Source organism: Calypte anna, chromosome 3, assembly GCF_003957555.1.
Source record: "Calypte anna isolate BGI_N300 chromosome 3, bCalAnn1_v1.p, whole genome shotgun sequence".
NCBI classification, from domain to species: domain Eukaryota; kingdom Metazoa; phylum Chordata; class Aves; order Apodiformes; family Trochilidae; genus Calypte; species Calypte anna.
In genome coordinates, this window is record NC_044246.1 from 85,567,188 (window position 1) to 85,589,066 (window position 21,879).

Genomic DNA, 21,879 nt, shown 5'->3' on the forward strand with positions numbered 1-21,879 from the left:
GGGTGAAAAAACCCAAAGTTTTTCACCTAACAGATGACTACAATTAACACCAGGTGACAGGGTAAATCAGTATATCTCTCTCTGGACCAATTAAGAATTATTTATTGATGTTTGGATATTGATGTTTCAGTTAGTCTGAGAGAGAGTAATTTCCTGCTCCAAACCTCCAGGAGCAAGAACAAGAATGTAACCATACTTTACTCAGAAACCAAAAGCTCTAGTACTTATTTTGCAAATCTGGGAGAGAGAGCACTTCTAATTTTGATGGTAAAGAGAAAGGAATATAGATTGAATAAAAAAAATGCCTTTCCTTGGGAAAAAAGAATTGGTTTATTTCCATTAATTAATTTGACTTCAAATCTTTTTTTCAGTGAAAAATCATTTAATCAGAAATCTTACACTAGCCTTGTTGAGTTCCTTAATCAGCAGGTATCTCAGCAAAGGCACAGAATATGCAAATAGAAAAAGCTCAACCCTCAGATCAAAACCTTGACCTCCATAGTTCAAGATGAAACGTGACGCTACTTTTCCCCAGCAGGAAACCATTGGTCACTGGACACATCTCACTTAGGTTGCCCAATCCATGGTAGGTGCTTTTCTACTCAAACTAGACTCTGGTGTAAGATCAATAAATGCAGGCTGCTGAATTCTTTAGTCCATACCAGAAAGAAATTTCAACTTCAACTTCATCATACTAAAGTAGCAGGTGTCTTTTGAACAGCAGACACATTTAGAAAGAGAAGAGCAGAGCATGAGGTCTTCACTTATAGCAAACACTGCCTTTGTCAGCAGGGAGTGTAGTAGTTGGCAGAAGTAAATGCAACAAAATAGTGCCCAGAGATGATATTGAGAATAGATTATTTATCCTACACATTACTAACAACTGTACTGCTGGGATGGTCAAGCATGAAGATATCTCACTAAATGTGAGTTTTAAAAGCCTACACAATTTGGGAACAATTTCCCCTAAAGAACACTGTTCACTGCACATAATTATGGCTGCTGAAATTGGCTGTGGAACTTGACATTTCCAGTGTTAATGCTACTGCTGCTATCAGAGTGTTTTCTGAAGTGAAGCAGGCAATGTCCTTAAGATGAGTTCAAGTTGGGCTGGTAGGAGACCCCCTCAACATGGAATTTGCTCCTTTTGGAACTTGGTTTTGGTGGGATTAATGAGCCGTGATGTGAGATGTGCTTCCTTGGTCAAGCATATACTTAATTACAGACCATCACTGGGTTATTCAGAGTTCAAATTATACTGGAAAGGGGCTGTTTATATTGTTTATCACGAGCAGCAGATTCACTATCTGTCTGTATTTAAACTATATAATGTGTCTAAATACCAAGGTGACAGACACACAACATATCATTACATAAGTATAATGAATTAATCCAAATTAAAGGTTCAGCAGATCTTGTAACTCACTAGATACGGATTTGTTTAGAAAGGTTTGACAAAAGTGCCATATGACGGTTCATTACCACTCTAATTAATGAATAATAGATCCTGTAATATGCAACAGCCGCTGCTATCACTTAATGCTCTGAAACAAGGTTTGTCAGCCATGAAGTTCAAGAGCCTGATTACAGATAATGGACTTAAGCTTCCTGTTGGGAATTCGTTCATCCTGCAGCCTCAGCAGAATTTGAACTTGTGACATTTCCATCGTGCTGCAGCTTGACTAGAGGTAAAGTAGAAGCAGCTGTGGGGAAACTGCTAATGGGCTAACATGAAATCCTTCATTGGGCTGAACCACCAGGAAATCCAGTTGCCCTGGAAAAATGTAAGATGCTTCCTGGCTGGCTATGAGGGTAGGGGATGCTACACTTTATTCCTGATTAGATGTCCTCTTATTTTGGGGATCTTCAGGGAGCACATCTCTCCCTAAGGTGCAGACAGACACAGATTTTTCCCTAGGCATTGCAGTCCCTGGCACCTAGAGGCAGAAGTTAAGAGATGCAGTGCCTGGATTGCTACTCCTCTGCACAAGCCCAGGAACTCAGTTTGCAGATATAAGTACATCTTTATGTAGATACTTTAAGTCCCTGGGAGGGTATGTTGGTATGTACGCCCCTTGCATTATGTATACAAGCCCATACACAATAAGGAAAAAATAAGGGTTGTCAGGTCATTCCTGACATAGAACAAAATACAAATCAAGATTTAATATCACACTATTTTCTCCATTTTCATGGAAATCAACAAGTCTACAAAGCTGTCAAATAATTTGATAGCTATCATCACTAACCTGGTAGCACACAGAGTTGCTTGATGAACTAATTTGTCAGGGTAGGCACTCTAATATAAGTACAGAGCTTGGCCTCGAATAAAATTTTTCTGGTTATTAGGTTATTAATGGAAAAAAAAAAGAAAGGTTCTATGAATGTGACCCTTGAGGCAAGTCTCAAGTTTATTATTTCTAGCTCTTAGGCCATTCCCCTCTGTGATTTATGTTTGATCACAAAAATAGTAAGAGAGCAGATCTGCTGGAGATATATAGCAAATTTAATTAATAGTAAACAGACTAAGTCTTGTAAAATATTATTGTTACACTGTAGCAATAAGCAGAAAGAATAAGCCAATGGATGAGCTAGTAAATAATTAAACAAACACATGAAAAGTAATAGGCTGAAACTGGCAGTGTGATTTTAAGGGGACCTCAGGACTAAGGTCACCTGAAGCCATCCTTTCTCCAGGCTGAACAAGCCCAGGCCCCTCAGCCTCCCCTCTCATAGAGAGTGCTCCAGCCCCTCATCATCTTGGTGGCCTTCCACTCGCTCCAGTGTACTGATGGCTTTCATCATCTAGTGTTGGGGGACATAATTGGGCTGCAGTATCTTAGCTGTGGACTAATAAGCAAAAGGAGATAATCCTGTGTCTAGATCTGCTGATGCTCTGGCTAATACAGCCAATTGACCTTTCCTGCTAGGGTACACAATACCTTATGTCACAAGAGCTGTAGGATGACTTGCTTAAGATTCTTCTTCAACAGATCAATTCTGGAGGGATGCTGAACATCAGAAATCCCCTTCAGGGAGGCTAAAGTCCAGAAATGGACAAAAATCAAACAGCAGAAGAAGAGAGACAAAGAATAATTAATTGCAAGAAATTCAAGTTACTGGTTTAGGTTCTAGAAGCTGCTCTCATAGCTGTGCAGTTTTGCAGAACAAACTTCCCTTTTCATCCAGTGATCCAGGACAGAAAGACATCCACAAACAAAAGATTGATGGTGTTAATTCGTTCTGCTAGCAAATGATGGAGTTACAAGTGGGACAGAGAAGATAGTTTTTAAGGCTAGAGATCACCTCTGTGAAGATAGGTGGCACAAGCAGAGTAGGTGAACTCCAGAAAAGGAGGGAAAACCACAACACTCACCAAGGCCTGTGTCAGGACACCTGCCTGAACTATTTCACAAACAGTAAAAAGGTAGCAATGAGCTGTTTAAAAGAAAGGGGGGAAATCCACATCAGTCACCTCATGATAATATGCAGGGGTTTGGGTTAGGAAGAACCCTTTTGTTCACTTTTGCTGGGAACTAACACCTCAGATGAAAGTTAATCACTGGAAGAAAGCTTACCAGTTGTATGAAGAGAGGAGAAACAAAAGCTGAATCAGCAACACAGGAAGCAGCAATATTGTCAGAAGACATTTCTAGGCAGGTTTTCAAACCTACTGCACTGTACTCATCTTATCACAGAGGTTAAATAAGGAGAACACAACATATGTACATATGTCCATGGTATGTATGGAAGTGTATAGTAGTATTCATGCCCTTTAAATGCATACAGCTCCCACGATTTTCAAGATTAGCTCTCAGTGCCTCATTATTCCAATATACATACCATCTGTATGACATGCATAGGAAGGTATCTTTTGGAGAAATTAAGAAACAGAGGCTGAGTGTCATTTTATACCTAGAAAAGCTGTGGGCAGATGACAGCTGGCACACAGCTATTCTGAAATTATACCTGGTTACTGTAGACAGGGTGTGATTCCATGAGTTTTTATTCAGAAGGAAAACGTAAGTGGAGGCTTTTATCTGTATTTTAAACTAAATTAGAGCTGGGACACTCACCTATGACACAGAATGGTTTCCTTGCAAAGCGCAGTCTTCCCTGCCATCCTCGGTACCGACAGCAGCATCCAGCAGACCAGATACGAATAATAAATTCCAAACCAAAGACAACAATCATGACAAATTCCTAGAAATGAAGAATATGAAAAATGCCTGTTACAGATAACCAACAATGAAGCCTCGGGAACCCTATATCCACAGTGTGTGTGTATCAGTACACCCTGAGCACCTGGAGACCCCAAGCCAAACCTGGGACACTGTTCCCCAGCATAATAATATATCTGTATAATAATTGTATACAATATACACAAAAAACACAGTTCCCAGCTTTCCTTTCTGAAGGGTCCAAATCTAACCTAAATAACATTAAATGTCTGCCAAGATGGGCTACTAACTATGACAAATTGAAGGACTGAATCATACTGAAAAAAAACCCCAAACCCTGAACAAAGCAAAGTAATCAGTAGCTTTGGATAAGATGATCAGAGCAGAGTTTAGGCAGCTAGTGAAGCCCATACATTTTATATCCACATCCATAAAAGTAGTTCTTAGCTTGAATGTTTTTCAAGATATGTTCACATTGCAGGAATATACAAGTGGAGTGATTAAGTTGATGCAGAAGAATTCAGGAAATCAATTTATCGTAGAAGAAGGTTAAAGATACATGCCAGTGTAAATAAATACAATGGGTATGTAATGGTCTGTAAAACAGTAAATAAATGCTGAAATTAGGCATAAACTTCCCTGGACAATCTATCATAGAATCACAGAATCATAGAATTGGCTGGGTTTAAAACATTTAAAAATGCCTGTTTTTCTGACTTGTTTTTTAAATTTTTTTTTTATTTATGCAACTTACATTTCATGAAATTTTTCAGTGCAACAATGACTGAATTTGCAGCAATAGAGCAGTAGAGCAATAAAGCTTGTCACAATTCAGCTATGTACCTTAAGGAAATCTGAATCCCTAGAATATTCAGTGATATAATACATACACACTTGTATGAAATGATAAACTTAATTTAGATTCTCCTCTGGAATGCCACCATAAAGTTATGAGTTTTGATGTAGTAAAATAAAATTTTGTGTATTCAATAAAATAAAAAATACTTGAAGGAACTTCTTAAGCAGTTCATCAAGAAGAAGAGGATGACAATTATATTTTATTTGGCAGCTGAATGTATTTCCATGTCCAGGAGAAAGCTGTTCCTTGTCAGCCAATTAATTTGTGATGTCTATAGCATGAGGACTACTGTGGTACTGCTAAGAAAACACTGAAAATGAATTAGATAGGGGAATATTTGCAAGGGTAGACTTGATCCAATACTGATTTTTTCCCAATAAATAGTTTGCATGTTTTTAGACTCTGAGACCTTAAATTTCTGTAAATTTCACATATGTCAGCCCCAGCATTAATTTACCTAACAAATGGCACTATTAATATTGTGTCACGTAACAATGCTTACTAACTTATGATCACTTGAAGTACCTTGAAAAATTATGTATTTAATTTGCCTTTGCTGTCACAAACCAATTCAAAATTGTGGTATTCCTTCCTAAAGCATGTCAGCTTGCATAACTGCATCATACTGAAATAATTTTTAGAGACTTCTTCTGTGCTTTGTTTTCCAGTTTGGTAAATCACATACTGAATTCCTGACTCACAAAAGCAGAATGAGATCCCTCTGCTAAAACACAGCTAAAGAAAATGTCACATTTTTTGTTAGAAAGAAGCACATGGGAAAATGAGTGTGATTGTTTATGGTTTTGTTTTTATTCGTTCTGCTACAAGAAACTTCAGCTTAAGTCCATGGGCATACAAATTTAGAAAGGGTTATGTGCAAAAGTGATAAAGTTCTCCATACAGTACCAACTGTTCTTGCCAGTTGGCTACTTTGTAGGAAATTCTGTGTAGAAGCTAACTGGAAAAAAAGGAGGAATATGTATTTTAGTTATTTAACTACCACTTTTATAGTGGTTGTTAAATCATGAATTGTCAAATAGGGATTACACATTGTCAGATGCCATCTTTGAATTTTTGAGGGTTAGTGGCAGGCATTCAGGCCATTTGACATGATTTTCCTGATGGAGTTCTTTTTTGGGGGCAGGGCTACAAGATAGAAAATGAGGGTTGTAGAGAGTGATGGGGTCTCTCCTGAGCCTCCTCTTCTCCAGACTGAACAGCCCCAGCTCCCTCAGCCCTTCCTCACAGGACTTGTGCTGGATCCCTTCACAGCCTCCTTGTTCTTCTCTGGACCTGCCTCAATCTCCTTCCTGGACTGAAGAAGCCAGCAAAGCATGAAACATCATTTGCTTCCCATAAAATCTTTTCCTTGTTAAAATCTAATCACACTTAATTGGACTAAAGTTTCTGGTTTCCCTGGAAAACATACTGTGAGTACAGAGGCATAGGAAACACCTCCTACTTTGTAAGTTCTGACATTGTCACAGGCATCTTGCAGGAGCTGATCCACACGCACAGGACCGTGTCCTCTATCACACTCTAGACCCCAGCAGGGCCTCTGATTGAGAACTGGCAGGAACAGAAAGTACTTAATGATGCCAGAAGGACTGTTCTGCAGCTTCAATTCGATTAAATTAGAATCACAAAACTGCGGGTAGAAGTTAAAAAGAGGTAATATTTTTTTTTTTGGTGATTTACTATTCTGGTTCCTTCTTGTGGTATGCAGTTTAGTATTCATCATCTCCACCACCATTAGCAATTTCTATTTGCTACGCCTGCTCAGTCACACAATGATGAAAAAAGCCTTTGTGTGTCAGAAGCACGTGGCTGAAAGGCTCTTGTACTACATAGTGTACTTGTGTGTCAGAGGCAGAAATCCTATGAGTCTCACACAAAGCACCTACACATGTCCTACAAAGAGAAAACTCATGGGGTTATATCTGTTCCAAGAGAGAAAAAGGGAAAAGGATTTTTTTTTAAATTTTTAATATTTTTTTTTTCAGGGTGTGGTAAGAGAGTAACATTTTTTGGCTGAACACTCTGAAATATCTTTGTTCATTCCTTGAGAAAAATAATTACCACATTTTCTCAAAATTAACTGAAGTCATTTAAGTAAATTTTAACAACAGCTACTGCAGTAATAACAAGTGAGCTCAAATGCAGTAAATAAGTCTCTGCACTTGAACACTAAAAGAACTGCTTATTTAAAAAAGGTACTACATATGGTTTTCTTCCACACGTATCAAATTTCTGGAGGTTTCAAAATACAGTAGAAGATTTAATAACAGAAAAAAGGATCAATAAAGTGGAGATGTGGTTTAACGCTTATATTTGCATTTTCTGAAACAGTGATTTTTAAAAATACTTATATCCTGGTCACTCCTACTTCCTCAAAGAATAACTGATTTTGAAGGGAATACATACCATCATGAATAAAGACTAAAGAGAACGAATTTTCCTAGAAAATGTGAATTAATTTAAAAAGAAATTCTTCATAGTACTATATATTACAATATTGTTGTGTTTTGGATTGAGAGATTTGAGATTGAGAGAGAAAAAAACCACTGTGAATAAACTAATATTTTAGTAATCAGTGTGCTTAGTCACAATGTAAGTTAGATCTCTGGCACAGCTAATGCAGGCCAAGGAATGACAAGATCTTTTCCTATGGCAGCTGCACAGTCACAAGGTTCTTGCTTTTCCATGGACAAAAATTGGAAGTATTCATCCCAAACAAGATCAGGATTTTTTAATTATTATTTATTTTGAATGTCTTATTACAAAATTAAGCATAAATCTAGGTTTTTTAATAACTTGGCTTTAGTTCCTTAGCAATTGAAACAGAAAATCAGAACGTAATTGGAAAGGCATGTGCTGGAATAAGCCATTAGACCTCACATGATTTGCAGGCTTTCTGTAGAAATGATGCATTCCAAGTATCTCTGTCCTATGTGTAATATGACGGACCTTCATTAATTTTGTTTTACTTAAGCAATAAGAATGACAACATTTACATCAGAATAGGAAAATTCCTCACAGATGATAAATCTGGCCTCCTTCAAAATTCAGCAAGCCTGTATTTGGACTGGTGAACAAGGTTAGATGTACTGGGAACCTGGTCCTTCCCTTCTGAGGCAGAGCAGGGATGCCTTGCCCTTCACCATTTCTCCCTTCTCCTCTATGTCTTTATCCTTTTGCAATCACAGCTGCATCTGGCCCTGCACCACAGTTACCACAATTTTTAACTTTTTATGGCTATTCGAGGTTACTGGTAAGCCCCCTGCAGTGACTGCTATGGCATTGGTGCTTTGGACAGTGGAAAGTTTTTCTTCCTTCTCAAAGTAGAGTTCATCATCATGAACTTTTCATTCTGAAATGTTTCTGCTTACACAGCTCCAATTGTCATGGGGAAATATGCATATGAAAGAGAAGCAAGGCTGAAACACATTGATAAAGGATTCACTTGGTTTTGGAATAAAAAAACACAGGTGGCAGTGTGCTCCTGAAGTTTTTTACATCTGCCATGTGCCTTCATTGCTCTGCCACTAGAAAAATGAGAACAAGACAAATGGCAGCAAAGGAAAATAAGAGGTCACCCAGGGCAAGATTTCTATGTACAGATGGTCCTAGAGGACTGTAATGAACAGGGTTGATAATGAACTAAATCAAGCATTCTTTGTACAATCCAGCTGGGATGAGCACTTTTTTTTCCTTTTCCCCCCTATCTAATTAGGATAAAAATGATGATTCATTGAAATGGTCTACATTAATATGTTTCTCTAGTACTAATAATGATAAAGATTTCCCCAAGCATAATACTGTAACAGCAAAACCCTGTTTTTATCACAGCTTTCTTGTTCATTTACGTAACTGCTTATTAAAACCTAAAATAATTTGCTGCTGCTGAAATTAGGTGCCTTGGATGTAGACTGTCATTTGTGGGAACTAGAACCACTTTTGAGTTGAGAAAGGGACACAAGTTGAGCACTCTGTGCTGTTCTTTGAGGATGCTCCTCATTATTTTACAATGTGAAAATGAGATGAGGTTTGGATATAGGAAATCCACCCACAAGACAATGGCTCTGTTTTTATTTAATTATATTTCTTTTATGGAAATTGTGTGGTTAAGTATTTTAAAGGCAAGTAAATTAGGACAACAGGACTGTAGACTGATGTAAGGGGTTGCCTGCCATGAGCTCATAGAACTGGCTCTACAAGACACATTGTCAGAAGCCTGGGAAATGGACTAGAACAAATCAAATTAATCCTGACAAGTAAGATTTAATGAGGCCACAAGTGCTTCCCTACTTGAAGAAAACATGTCTGCAGTGTAGCTGCACTGCAGATGCTCATATGGTGTAAATCAGCACAGGCTCACTACAGTAGCACCATAGCAGGAACAGGAGCAATGTCATCTGATAGTGCTTGGGAGGTTCTCCCTCTTCCCTAAAAACTCATAAACAAGGAAGCCTAATGTTTCCAGATCAGTCAGAAAAGAGGGAGAATAAACATATCCTCATCTTTTACTTTATGGCTGACTTGTTTGAGAGTCGCCAGCTGGTAAAACCTCTTAATCATAGAATGCTTTGGGTGGGAAGGGACCTTAAAGATTATCAATTTCCAGCTCCCCTGCCTGGGCAGGGTAGTTTTCCACTAGGCCACTAGACCAGGCTGCCCATCCAACCTGGCCTTCAACAGCTCCAGGAACTTCTGGAAGCATCCACTTCTCTGGGCAACCTGTGCCAGTGTCTCACCACCCTCAGAGGAAATTTTTTCTTCCTAATATCTAATATAAATTTACCCTCTTCGAGTTTAAAACTGTTTTGCCTTGTCCCACCATTCCATGCCCTTGTAAAAATTCCCTCCCAAGCCTTCCTATTGGCCTCTTCAACTCTCTCAGCCTGTCTTCACAGGAGAGGTGCTCCAACCCTCTGATAATTTTCCTGGCCTTCCTCTGGACGCCATGCCAATGATCAGTCGATACTATTCAAATAGCAGTGCTTTATTATTCCTCATTAAAAGGGAGAAGAAGGGTTTTTTCCTTCAGTTAAAGCAAGAACATAACACCTCGGCTTCTCGCAAGCAAAAAGCCCTCTACTCATTCCAAGTGCTGAGCATCAGAGTTGAGCTCTACACTTTAAAAAATGTTGGAATGTGAGGTGGAGAGCACCACCAGTCTGCCTCAGAGACACCTGAGGAAGGCTTGAGCTGTAAGGAGTGATCCAGAAGCTGGTGTAATTCTATTATACTGCCTAGGAACAATTCTGTTATATTGCCTAGTTGCCAGATTAAAATCAGCAGATATGAATATGCACACACTTTTATTCAAAATAATAGTATAATTTGAATACACATTTGTGTTATTCTTGATTCAGCGTTAGAAGTGTAGATCTTTGATTTAAATAGCTGACAAGTATATCTACACGTATATATATATACACACTTAGGAAACTAATGTTCTAATTCTTTCCATCTGCAGTTTAACAGTGGGAGAGGTGGCCATAAATCTGAAAACATAACCCAGAATAGACCCTATTAGTGGTATATAAATCATAACCAGAGCCCTCAGCTCAGCTCCCAGGGCAATACACAATAAGCATGAAATGAAATTCATGCACCTTTTAATAATTTTTATAATGTCTTTGATACTTTTACTACTCTTGCTTTTCCAGATTATGATTAAGATTTCCCATGTTGATTCTACATTAATGGAGGATTATTAAGAAATCAGTTATGTGCCCTTTAAACTAATACACAGCTACAAGTCTATTGATATCTTATTAAAATCCCAGTGATACGCTTAGTTGTTAATTAGTCATATATTATACAGGACTTCTGCTATCCAAGATCCTTTTAGCTTTTTTAGTGTTTATTACTTGAAATGGCACCTAACAGCCATGTTTCTTTATCAACTTACAACAGAAAAAAATCCAGAATTTTTATGTCAAGGAAAACCCAGTTTTGAATAAGAGAGTAAAAGCACAGAACAGAATTAGGTTGCTGCCATTTAATTGTTTTTCATCATCTCATACAGTATATTCAAGTATTTGCCATATGAGCCCCAACACATGATTCATAGCCCTGAAACTGTGCTAACCTTCCTCAGCATCCATGAAGAAAGGACAAACACCCTTCTGCCTCTCCAGATGAGCAGACCCACTTCACACCATCACCAACCTGGTGATCTTCTGGATCAAGAATTAATGGACATAGGTGTTGGGCAGCTCTGCTCCTGACCACGGGACATCACAATTACAGTGATTACCATGTGAGGGCAAAGACATCTCAAAACTCCTTTTGGATTTTGATGGATGTGGTCCTTCTAGGAAGACGCTGGTTATCATGGAAAACCCTTTTTCAAATTGGGAAAATGGCAAGGGGAAAGGACTTTGACACCCCTGCCCAGAGAGAGCATCACCATTTAATATGGCTCTTCCCACTCCTTCCCATTTGCACTCACTGCTTTGGGCAAGATCATATGCTTATGTCAGATAAAACTACACTTCTGAGAGAATTCCTGAGAGAAGATGATAGCCATAGGACAGTTTTCTGCTTTCCAAATATTTTCATTCCCTGCTTTCTGCTTGTTCACATCTTCTTTCTCTCTATTAAAATATCAGCAGTAAATGGTCTTAATGGTTTTAAAATTATCTCGATAGTGAAAACAGCGAGGCTCTGTACAGCTGTACCCAGGCCTTTGCATTTCCTTTGTGATTTCTTCACGCATTTTTTTCTGCTGTAGTCACATTTCTAATGTCACACGTTACAGGCCGACATTCAAGCACATGTCTGTGTAGCAACACAGCTCCCAAATCATCCTTTTGAAATATGGGAAGAATCTGATATCTTTAGCTGTGTCCAAGAGAAATAGTGGACGGGTACCAGCCAATAAAGACTTTGAATCCTTTTATATTCTGGCATCCATGTTAATTTTGTATTGATGCAAGGGTTTTATGCTAATTGTTACAGCTGAACATAGGCATGTGAATTAACCAACAACATTTGACATGCTGTAGAGAAGAGCAGGACAGGGTGGTTATTCTTTTTTTTTTCTTTGTACATAGCATGTTTGCTCTTGTTAAATCCTAGAGACTCTGCAAATTACATTTGCTGTGATCTTTTTTTTTCTTTTTTAAGTGATTTCTATTTGCTGTTTTCCAGTTTGCAAAGCTCATTAACAGAGCTTCCCTAGGCCTACATTAATGCATGTTTTAACCCCTGGGGCACTGACACTCATCTGGGATGATACGTACTGAAATGTTTCCAGTAAAAAGCAATTTTAAGAAAGAGTTTTCTGACAATTAGTAAATTTTGGCAAACTAGACTTGGAAGGCACTTTACTCACTGCTGAAATCCTGCTTACGCATTTAGTTTCCTGAAGATACTACTGTCACCTCATCAAATACTGCTGTCAAACACATATTTGGCTGTATTTTTATTCAGTTCATCAGGCTGAGTAAAAATATTTACTTGATCTCCTTATTTCAGTCCAATATCCAGACTTTGAAAGTCACTACACCAAGACTTGTGTTTTACAAATTATGCCATTTGCTGATGGTTTGCAGCTTTTCCTATTATCTTTTTTTTTGCAAGGCTTACAGAATTTTAGTCTCTTGGAAAAAGAAAAGAACAGATCCCTTTCACATCCTCTCAAAAACATACATATATCTTTGTGAGACATACATTTCCTGTGATCATATCTTCATATGGTGCAATCAGCCAACTCCTGTCTGGTTCAGATTTGATACCAAAGTTATTATCCTGTCTATGACATACATCCTTTCCTTAGGCACCCCATGGAAGCCTATAAATCTAAAAAATCCAGCACTTACTTTGCTAATTCATCTTTGTGGCTCACAGACAGTTCAGTCATCAGAACTGGACTTTCAGTTTGTGTCTGTGCATTTACCATCATCTATACTTGAAACTCTCTTTGGATTTTTGTATTATTGGTATGTCCACTCCAGATCCTTAAAGATACTTTTTATATTGGTCTGTTTTGATACCTACTTGCTAGACTTCACAGTTTTTATATTGAATCTTGTGGAAAGATTGCTTGTCCTACTTGAGGAATGTTCATATTTAACTGGAGCAAGCAATGCCTTTGCATGCTTTGCCCCATCTGTGCAAAGGGACTGTATGGATTGTGGTTTCTGTATGTTGCTCAGATGGTGGGTGTTCCCAAACAGCTTTCCTATCACCAATGTTTTGCATTCTTTCCCTTTTGTAATTTAATGTTTTGTAGACTTTTTCCTTGCATGTTATTTATAACCATGTACTTTGGATTTCCTCTGGAGACATGTTCTGCATTCCCATTTGGCAAATCAGTATTTTCCTCACAAAGGTCAGGTTTGAATAACTGATAGAGAGTTTGATATCTATCCATTTTTACTGTTGCAATCTAAACTGGTTTTTGCCTGTTCTGAGGAGTTAGCTTTTACTCTCCACATTACAAGTTTGGATCCTTTTCAAACTCTGGCACAAAGCCAATAAAAATTCAATACTGCAGGGTCTAGGATAAGCTATTACAAATCTACAGCTATGGAAAACATTGCTCTTATGACTTGGAAGTAATTTCCCATCACTTAAACTGATAAAACATGAAGGAAGACATGTCATGGAAGAGCAGTTGTTGTGCAAGGAGTGTTGCTCTTTTGCACTTAAAGGAGGTCAAAGACAGCTGGTTTTGTCCTTTAGCACAACGTGTTGATCAACCTAAAAGGAAATGTGCTTTTACCTCCTCAAAGAATTATATTCCCTATCAATCTGAACCCTGACATCCCATCAATAACATCTAATCCTCCCTGTTTTCCATGCTTAATCTCAAGATCCTCAAAGAGATTCTGTGTTCTGTGGCCTCTTGAATGAGGCTGATTAAAAGTCTCTTTTCCAAATAAAATGGACAGTCCTTACCCTCTTAAGAATATGTTCTAATCTGACTGCTAGTCAGCCCTGAGTTGGGAAGCAAAGAGGATCAGAAACTGATTGTTCACATTACTGGTATCTTCTTTCCTGAACAGATAAAAGAGTATAATGTACGTATTTAAATAAACCACCGTTTTCTTACTATACTTTACTATATATAATATATATAATATATAGTAAAGTATATACAGTAAAGTATAATGTAGTGTATATATATAGTATAGTATATATTATTTATATATAATATATATTTCTTACTATACTTTAGTCGTTTTAATGTTTAAATTGTAGCAAGCTATGAGCTGTGTTAACACTGCTTGTCAGTTTGCTGTTTCCAACCATATTTCTTCATAGCACAGGAGCACCTGTCTCTCCATACATGCCCTGTTTGTTCAGAGGAAGCAGAAAATAATCTCATGGATGGTATTTTACCCAGGAGCCATTTACTTGTGATTAGTAGGTCAAGAGAGGTTCTCCTCCCCCTCTATTCTGCATTGGTGAGGCCGCACCTGGAGTATTGTGTCCAGTTCTGGGCCCCTCAGTTCAAGAAGGACAGGGAAGTGCTTGAAAGAGTCCAGCGCAGAGCTACTAAGATGATTAAGGGAGTGGAACATCTCCCTTATGAGGAAAGGCTGAGGGAGCTGGGTCTCTTTAGTTTGGAGAAAAGGAGACTGAGGGGTGACCTCATCAATGTTTTCAAATATGTAAGGGGTGAGTGTCAGGGAGATGGAGTTAGGCTCTTCTCAGTAGTGACCAGTGATAGGACAAGGGGTAACGGGTGTAAATTGGAGCATAGGAGGTTCAAGTTGAATATTTGAAAAAATTTTTTTACTGTAAGGGTGACAGAGCCCTGGAACAGGCTGCCCAGGGAGGTTGTGGAGTCTCCTTCACTGGAGACATTCAAAACCCGTCTGGACACGTTCCTATGTGATGTATTCTAGGTGGCCCTGCTCTGGCAGGGGGGGTTGGACTAGATGATCTTTCGAGGTCCCTTCCAACCCCTAGGATTCTGTGATTCTGTGTGATTCTGTGATGACTCCAGTGATCTGGTGATTGCACAGGAGATTTCTTTTTGGCATGCACCTGACTGGTGTTCCTGCATGCCTGGGAAATGCTCTGGCAGCCACAATGGAACTCCCTTTTCCTTCTGCTGCATTTGTTATTGGATGCTATAGCAGCTGAGACAACTGTACATAGTTATCCTGTCTTCTTTCAGTGATGAATTTATGGGATTTCTCTTTGTCCTGACTGCAGATCTGATATAATAATTTTGTTTTAGTAATCTTTAGTCATCTACACTATTTATTCTTACCCAGTAGAACTACATTTCATTATGAGATTTTTCATTCTTAGAATCATAGAATTGGCTGGGTTGGAAGGGACCTCAGAGATCGTCAAGTCCAACCCTTGATCCACTACTGCTGCAGTTACCAGACCATGGCACTGAGTGCCACATCCAGTCTCTTTTTAAATATCTCCAGGGACGGAGAATCCACTACTTCCCTGGGCAGCCCATTCCAATGCCTGATCACCCTCTCTGTAAAGAAATTCTTTCTAATATCCAACCTAAACCTCCCCCAGCACAACTTAAGACCATGTCCTCTTGTCTTGCTGAGAGCTGCCTGGGAAAAGAGACCAACCCCCCCTCGGCTACACCCTCCTTCCAGGGAGTTGTAGAGAGTGATGAGGTCTCCTCTCCTTCTTCTCTTTACAAAGGCTATTTCTGCTTAATAAAAATAGAAGGGAAAAGAAGAATGAAAATAAAAAGGGAAAAATGTTACTAATAATGTAATCAAGTACAGAAATATATCAATAATAAAGTTATGACAGTATTGAAATGTCTTTATTCTCTGTTGTATTTGAAGTGTATTTTATCATCTTCAGCAATCTGGACAACAGATTTTTGATAGACAGCTTTACAGTTTTATGTGTCTTGCCATCTCCCTTTGTTATGAAATAATTTTTATAGTTCTTTTCACCTCTCTCCATAGCTACAGTATGTGCTTATTTGTTTTAGAGCTTGGTGGTTGGCTGGTAGCACTAACACTAACACTGTGTTCTGACAGAATTACAGCTTTAGGGACATCTACTCCTATGTTTTTAAATAACTTAATCTTTTAATTTACATTTTTTCCTTGTGTCAGACTTTCTTCTAATAATTTTTAGTTTCAGAAAAGTGCAACCAGTATTTACATTTCCAATGGGAGACCTGTTCTGTTTGCACCTAAAGACTTTCAAGCAGTTGTAATAAGATCTGGTCCAAAGTTTGATAAAAAAAAAAAGCAGCTCTGATTTGTTGAAATTGATTTACATAATAGGAGTGTATTGGTTTAATCAGCAAAGATGTGAAATTATTTATTTTATAAGGTAAGAATATATTCTTTCAAAACTAGCAGGTAGTTTATTATGACATTGTTGAATTGTTTTATGCTCATATTTTCACCTTATTATAATATTAGTGTGCATGAATCCAACCATGACTGAAAACATGATATCCTGCCCTTGTCAACACTACATTTCCCTCTCTCATTCTGTCTTTAATAGCATCAGTTTTGTATGTTTAAAAGGCATAATTTTTCAGACATGTTTATGCAGAAATTTTGAAATTACAAAGCCTTGTTTTGATTCAGGATGAAAGTAAACAATGAAAATCAGTAGTTCCTGAGAAACACTGATTCTGAATTTCAACAAGTTCCAGTAAATTTGAAAATCATTGACTTTTTAGGTCAGGGATCAATTAATCTGCTTTTCTCCATAGAACACTCAGCAAAACAGCAATTAGCATGTGGGCTATACCCTACCTCGTTATTGGCAATCCATCTAGAATTGATATATCAAGATCATGCATTTTGTCCTTTAATGTATTGATAGCTGGTCCTACAGAGCCATATATCTGGTCCTCTGCTCATATCTGATGGTCTGTTATTGAAGTATTGCAAGAGGATTCATGTTCTGGGACAATAAATCCAAACTGAAAAATGCTACTTTTTGAATCAAGCACTATCCATCTCCCATTTAAAATATCCATTCTTCATAGCTTTAAAATTTTGTAGTGGATTTGTTTGATTACAACTCCATGGCTGGATTCACTCTCCTAGAGCAGAGACAAATTAAATACGTGATTTTTTGCTATGGGTAGTAATATCCTATGGTTTTTTTAACCCTCTTTCTGCATTTCTTTTATGAGAAAAGATTAGAAAAGTGTTAGGGAGATCTTAATTGCTGGAAGCACTTATTAGACTGTATCTTGGATTCATCTAAGTGACTACAGTACATGAAGGAGCAAGGCTCATCTATAGCACACTATCTGCTTTTATGTCTTTGGGAGCATTATTTGCCTGTAGCATGTGTTCCTGGAGTGTGATTTCAGAGGTCTTTACTTGAAAGACTGGGTACAGCTTTCTATCCCTGTATTTTTCACAGAAAAAGCCAAAATAGACTTGACAAAAACAGTCCTGCTAAAATTCATCTGAGTTTCTCAATCTTTCTATATTGAGTAGAAATTAAAATGATGAGAAAAACTGAGTGCTTTGTCACTTCAAATACAATTACATTTCCTTCCTACAATTTTTCAAAGCCAAAAGTTCTAAACTGCTCAAATACACAATTAATATCTTATGCCAGGTCAAATGAAACATTCAATATGATTTAAGATGGTTTTTTCACTTTTTGATTTGCCAAATCTTTGAGGGTCAACTAAAACTATTTTATTTATTTTCTTGAATAATAGTAAGCAAACATGAACCAGTTATTCACATAGTTTTAGTTTAAAATGATCTTAAAACATAGGGAATTTGGTGATGAGAACGAATCCAGTTCCAGATATAGCCTTTCTTGGCTATCTTCCCCTAAAGATTCGATTCTGCCTTTCCAGTCTTAGTTCCCTTGTGTTTATTTATTGATAAATTGCCAGCAAATGTACATGTAGAAGAAGATCAGCCATACACCAAAGATTATTTTCATGCTGTGTTGGTCGGATTCTTAAGCTTCTTGTGGCTTTTTTTTCTGACGTTGAAGTAGATTTTATTCTAATGGCTGTCTGGGGTATATCATTGCTACAACTCCAGTGCCAGAAGTTGTGTGCACAGATGAGGCTAAAGGATAATTACAGTTGCAGTTGCAAGAAGTTTTTATCTGATGTTTTCACCCCAGAGACCACCAGTATTTCTGGACAAAAATCTAATCAAATGAATTACTAATGTAACAATTCAACACTGCTGAATGTAACACACACTCTACGGGACTTAGCAAAGAACTGAAATACTAAACCTGTTTCAAAAAATTGAAATACTAAACCTGTTTCCCTTGCCAGGTCCCCTGATAAGCAGAAGGTACGTGGGAATAGGGTGGTGCTTGTGCAGATGCCAGGAGTGAAGCCCCGGATGGATACAGCACAAAGCAGGGGGAAAGGTTTCTGATGGCTCTGGGAGCAGAACTCAGGAGTCTCTGCAGTCCAGACGAGTCCATTAACCTCTGCTGATGAGCAGGAGCCCTCAACTAATATTGCTTTCCTAAACAATTATTTGCTTGGAGCTACCACACACTGTTGGATGATTCTGAGGAAGTATTTAGGATGCAGTGATTAGGAAATATGTTTTCTGCTCCCTTGCAAGGTGAGGCTGAAGGAGATAAATGGAATTGACTGATTGCAGAAATCTTCTCTGCTCCTCTGGCCTTTCTGAGAGGGAAAGGTTTGCTCATCTCATCTACAGTTCCCTCTTTAACCTCCCTATGTAATTATGAATAGCTGCAATATGTCAAAAGTCAGAGGTACCAATGCAGGCAGCAGGTCAGGTATTAAGTTGAAGGAACATTAGCTTTTAGCCAATTAACATGGCTGTAGGGGGGACCATGTGGAATAAATCTGTGAAGCAAACAGTTCACAGAAACCTAGCAGGCAGCTCTACGGATTGTTGTATCTCTATGGTACTTCATTAGAAAATAAACATTTATCTTCCATCTCAAGCACGAAGCAAAACAGTATTAAACCAGATCTCTGGTAGTTAATACAACTGTCTACTAAATGACACATTTTGTAAGAGTTGTGTGAATCACCGCAAGGAAAAGGATGCAAAGACTCTATTAACTGCAGTCGTGTGTTGGCACAGCCAAAACAACTACTTCTGATTTAATATAGAAATGTTGCAAAGCCTGCTTTGATAACATTGCTAATATCAGCTAATGATTCAGTATGCAGAGAAGGACCAAATCATGCAACAGCAAACTGGAACAAACCAGTCAGCTTTAGCCTGCCTCTGGAATTTCATACTTTTCTGTGTTTGTATTTTTCTCCATTAGAGACCCACAGCAGGAGCCATAAAATTTGTCATCACTAGATTTAGTCCTGCCAAGGGTTTGCTGAACACCCTAGGCTATAGAGGAGAAATGCTGCATTGGTGCTTCAAGGATTAACCATCTTCCTCCTTACAGGCAATTCTGCATTAAGAGGATACCCTGGGATGTACAAATGGACAAATTCCATCTTTGAAGTCAAAGCAGCAGGAAGCACCAGATTTTACTGAAGCAGACCCTGAGCAGCACAGCTCCACCAATGGCCACCCCTACAAGGACTTCACAGAATTCCTCCACATTCAGGCTGCTGGGAGAGCCATTGGCAAAGCACAGGGAATATTTTTATCATCCAGATGAGGAATCAGTGGTTGTAAGCGCACCAACACAATCAAATAATATGTGGCTCGTGGGAAATCCATCTTTTACATCAGAAAAAGTGCTATTTCTACAACCAAGTTGCCTAAGTATACAGGGAAACATTACCAGTAACAGAAGCACCTGCTATTAGAAATAGACTAACAAAGTTTTCCTTTTTTATATATCAGAAAATATTTGCAATTAGTTCAGTAATTGCAAGAATATAACTAGATGCAGAACATTCAAACAAACTTTCATTTGCAAAGTGTTGTTCAGATATGTAAGTAATGGGATGGGGTACGAGTGAAGGATTAAATCTGATCACTTTTAGCTGGCTTAACATCACCTGATGTTCTTTTCAGGAAAAGAAAAAGAGCTACTATGGCTAGGAAGCAAAATTCTACATTTAGCACAACTTGCCCTCATTAGCCCTGCTAACAAATCATCAGATGGAGCAGAACAGCACACATCTGCAGCTAGACAGCTCTCAAAGTTTAGTTTTAGCATCTCGATGCAGTGGCACATTGTGCTGCAGTGACAGAGCATACACCATAATTATGCTTGTTGGACCGCTCACACCATAATTAATTTGGCAGCTGATCTGAAGACCAGGGTTTTCAGATCTATACAGTGATGACAATTAAAATGTTGCCATTTATTGACAATACCTGCACCAGAGGCAGGACCTAATGAGCCACAGTATACATGGAACTGCAATAACCATGGTAACTCTGGGCATACAGTGACATTTTAATGATAACTGCTGCCTGTCCTCAGGCCACCACTTGTAGAACTAAATGGCCCATCAAAAAGCAGATGAATAAAGTGTTGTCCATACAATGCATGAAAAATGTTAAGCACTTCTAGGAATTAAAGCCATTTATATCTACCTCAAAAGGCAAAAAGGAGAGCAAAATATAATAAAAAAGCACATAATATGAAGTAATGATCAAACTACCATATCCTACTTCAGCAACTGCCACTAAAATGTCAGTATCTACCAATAGCTAGCACAAAATGGTCTCTAAGATACCAAAATTATTTCCTATTTTAAGTACAAGTGCCTCTTATTACATACTGAATTTATAAATGGCAGCAGCAGTATCAAAGGTCTTTCATGCTCAGTCACTGCTGAACTGTAGTAGAAAAACTACCTGCTATAAACCACAGTAATTCTCAAGCAAAGAGGGGAATGCAATATAGTTCTTCATTAATACATTCATACATCTATTGTATGATTTTTAAAGAAAAAAAAAAAGTAGAATCCTCTATCTTATTATTTTTTCATCATTCTGATGAAAAATCTGTTTTTTTAAAAGCATTCAGGAATTATACTCTTTTCTCCATGGTGCTGGAGAGGATTTGACTGTATATAAAATTATTGGTAAAACTGTCTTGTATTTAGAAGTTTCACTTACCAAAATGAAGAGACAACCAGAAGCTAGTTTTGTGTGTTCAGGAATAGTAGAAAACACGGACAAAATCAAGCAACCAAACACAAGGAGAAAACTGAAAAAGAAAGAATATTAATAATTGTTAATATTTATCAGGACCCTGACCCAGTTATCTATATTGATCCTACTTCACCAACACTAATAGAAGACTATCAATGAACAGTCTTCATTAATAGAAGGGAATTTAATGAACAAAATTGAGTCGTGGTTGAAGACATTAGAAAAGCCTGTTACATGCTCTATGCCACACTGGTAGAATTCATGGAAACAAACACAAGAAAAAAGTTTTTCTAAGAGAAACAACCCAATATACACAAACACTACTTTTGGTACCACAATCCTGTACCTTTATGCAGTCCAGATAATCTGAGTGATTTTAAAGAAAGATCACCAATGAGACAGCCCTTTCCCCAGCCTGAAAAGTCATTTTTTCCACAACTGATCACAAATACCTGCTATATAAGTTTATCAAAGACTTAAAATACTTACTGCACCTAACTGTCTATCTGAAACAACTGAGCAACAGCCTTCATATACAAACTACCAGAAGCTGAGAGGTAGCTGAGTTATGGCATCACAGCCCTAAATGATCAGACTCCATTCTGGGAACAAACTTAATATCATAAAGTCCACAGAAGAAGTGACGAGAAAGGGGTGAATTAAGAGAGTCTAACACAAGCCATGCAACTACAGCTGGGAGAATATCACTTCAATTTTCAGCTTGTGTGAGCTTGCATGTTTCATGGTACTGAGAACATATATGTAGGCAAAGCAAAGAACCAACATGCTGCTCAATTTCTTTGTGAGGACC

General features: G+C 38.0%; 1 protein-coding gene across 2 annotated transcripts in view; it reads right to left on the reverse strand.

The window, feature by feature from the left end:
• KCNQ5 (potassium voltage-gated channel subfamily Q member 5) overlaps positions 1 to 21,879 on the reverse strand; it is a 273,623-nt gene that overhangs the window by 62,259 nt on the left and 189,485 nt on the right. For both annotated transcript variants that reach the window (XM_030447006.1, XM_030447005.1), the window contains exons 2-3: positions 21,033 to 21,123; positions 4,077 to 4,203 (exon numbers count right to left, since the gene is read on the reverse strand). In XM_030447006.1, the coding sequence (XP_030302866.1) occupies positions 4,077 to 4,203; positions 21,033 to 21,123 (218 nt within the window). The remainder of the gene's footprint in view (positions 1 to 4,076; positions 4,204 to 21,032; positions 21,124 to 21,879) is intronic.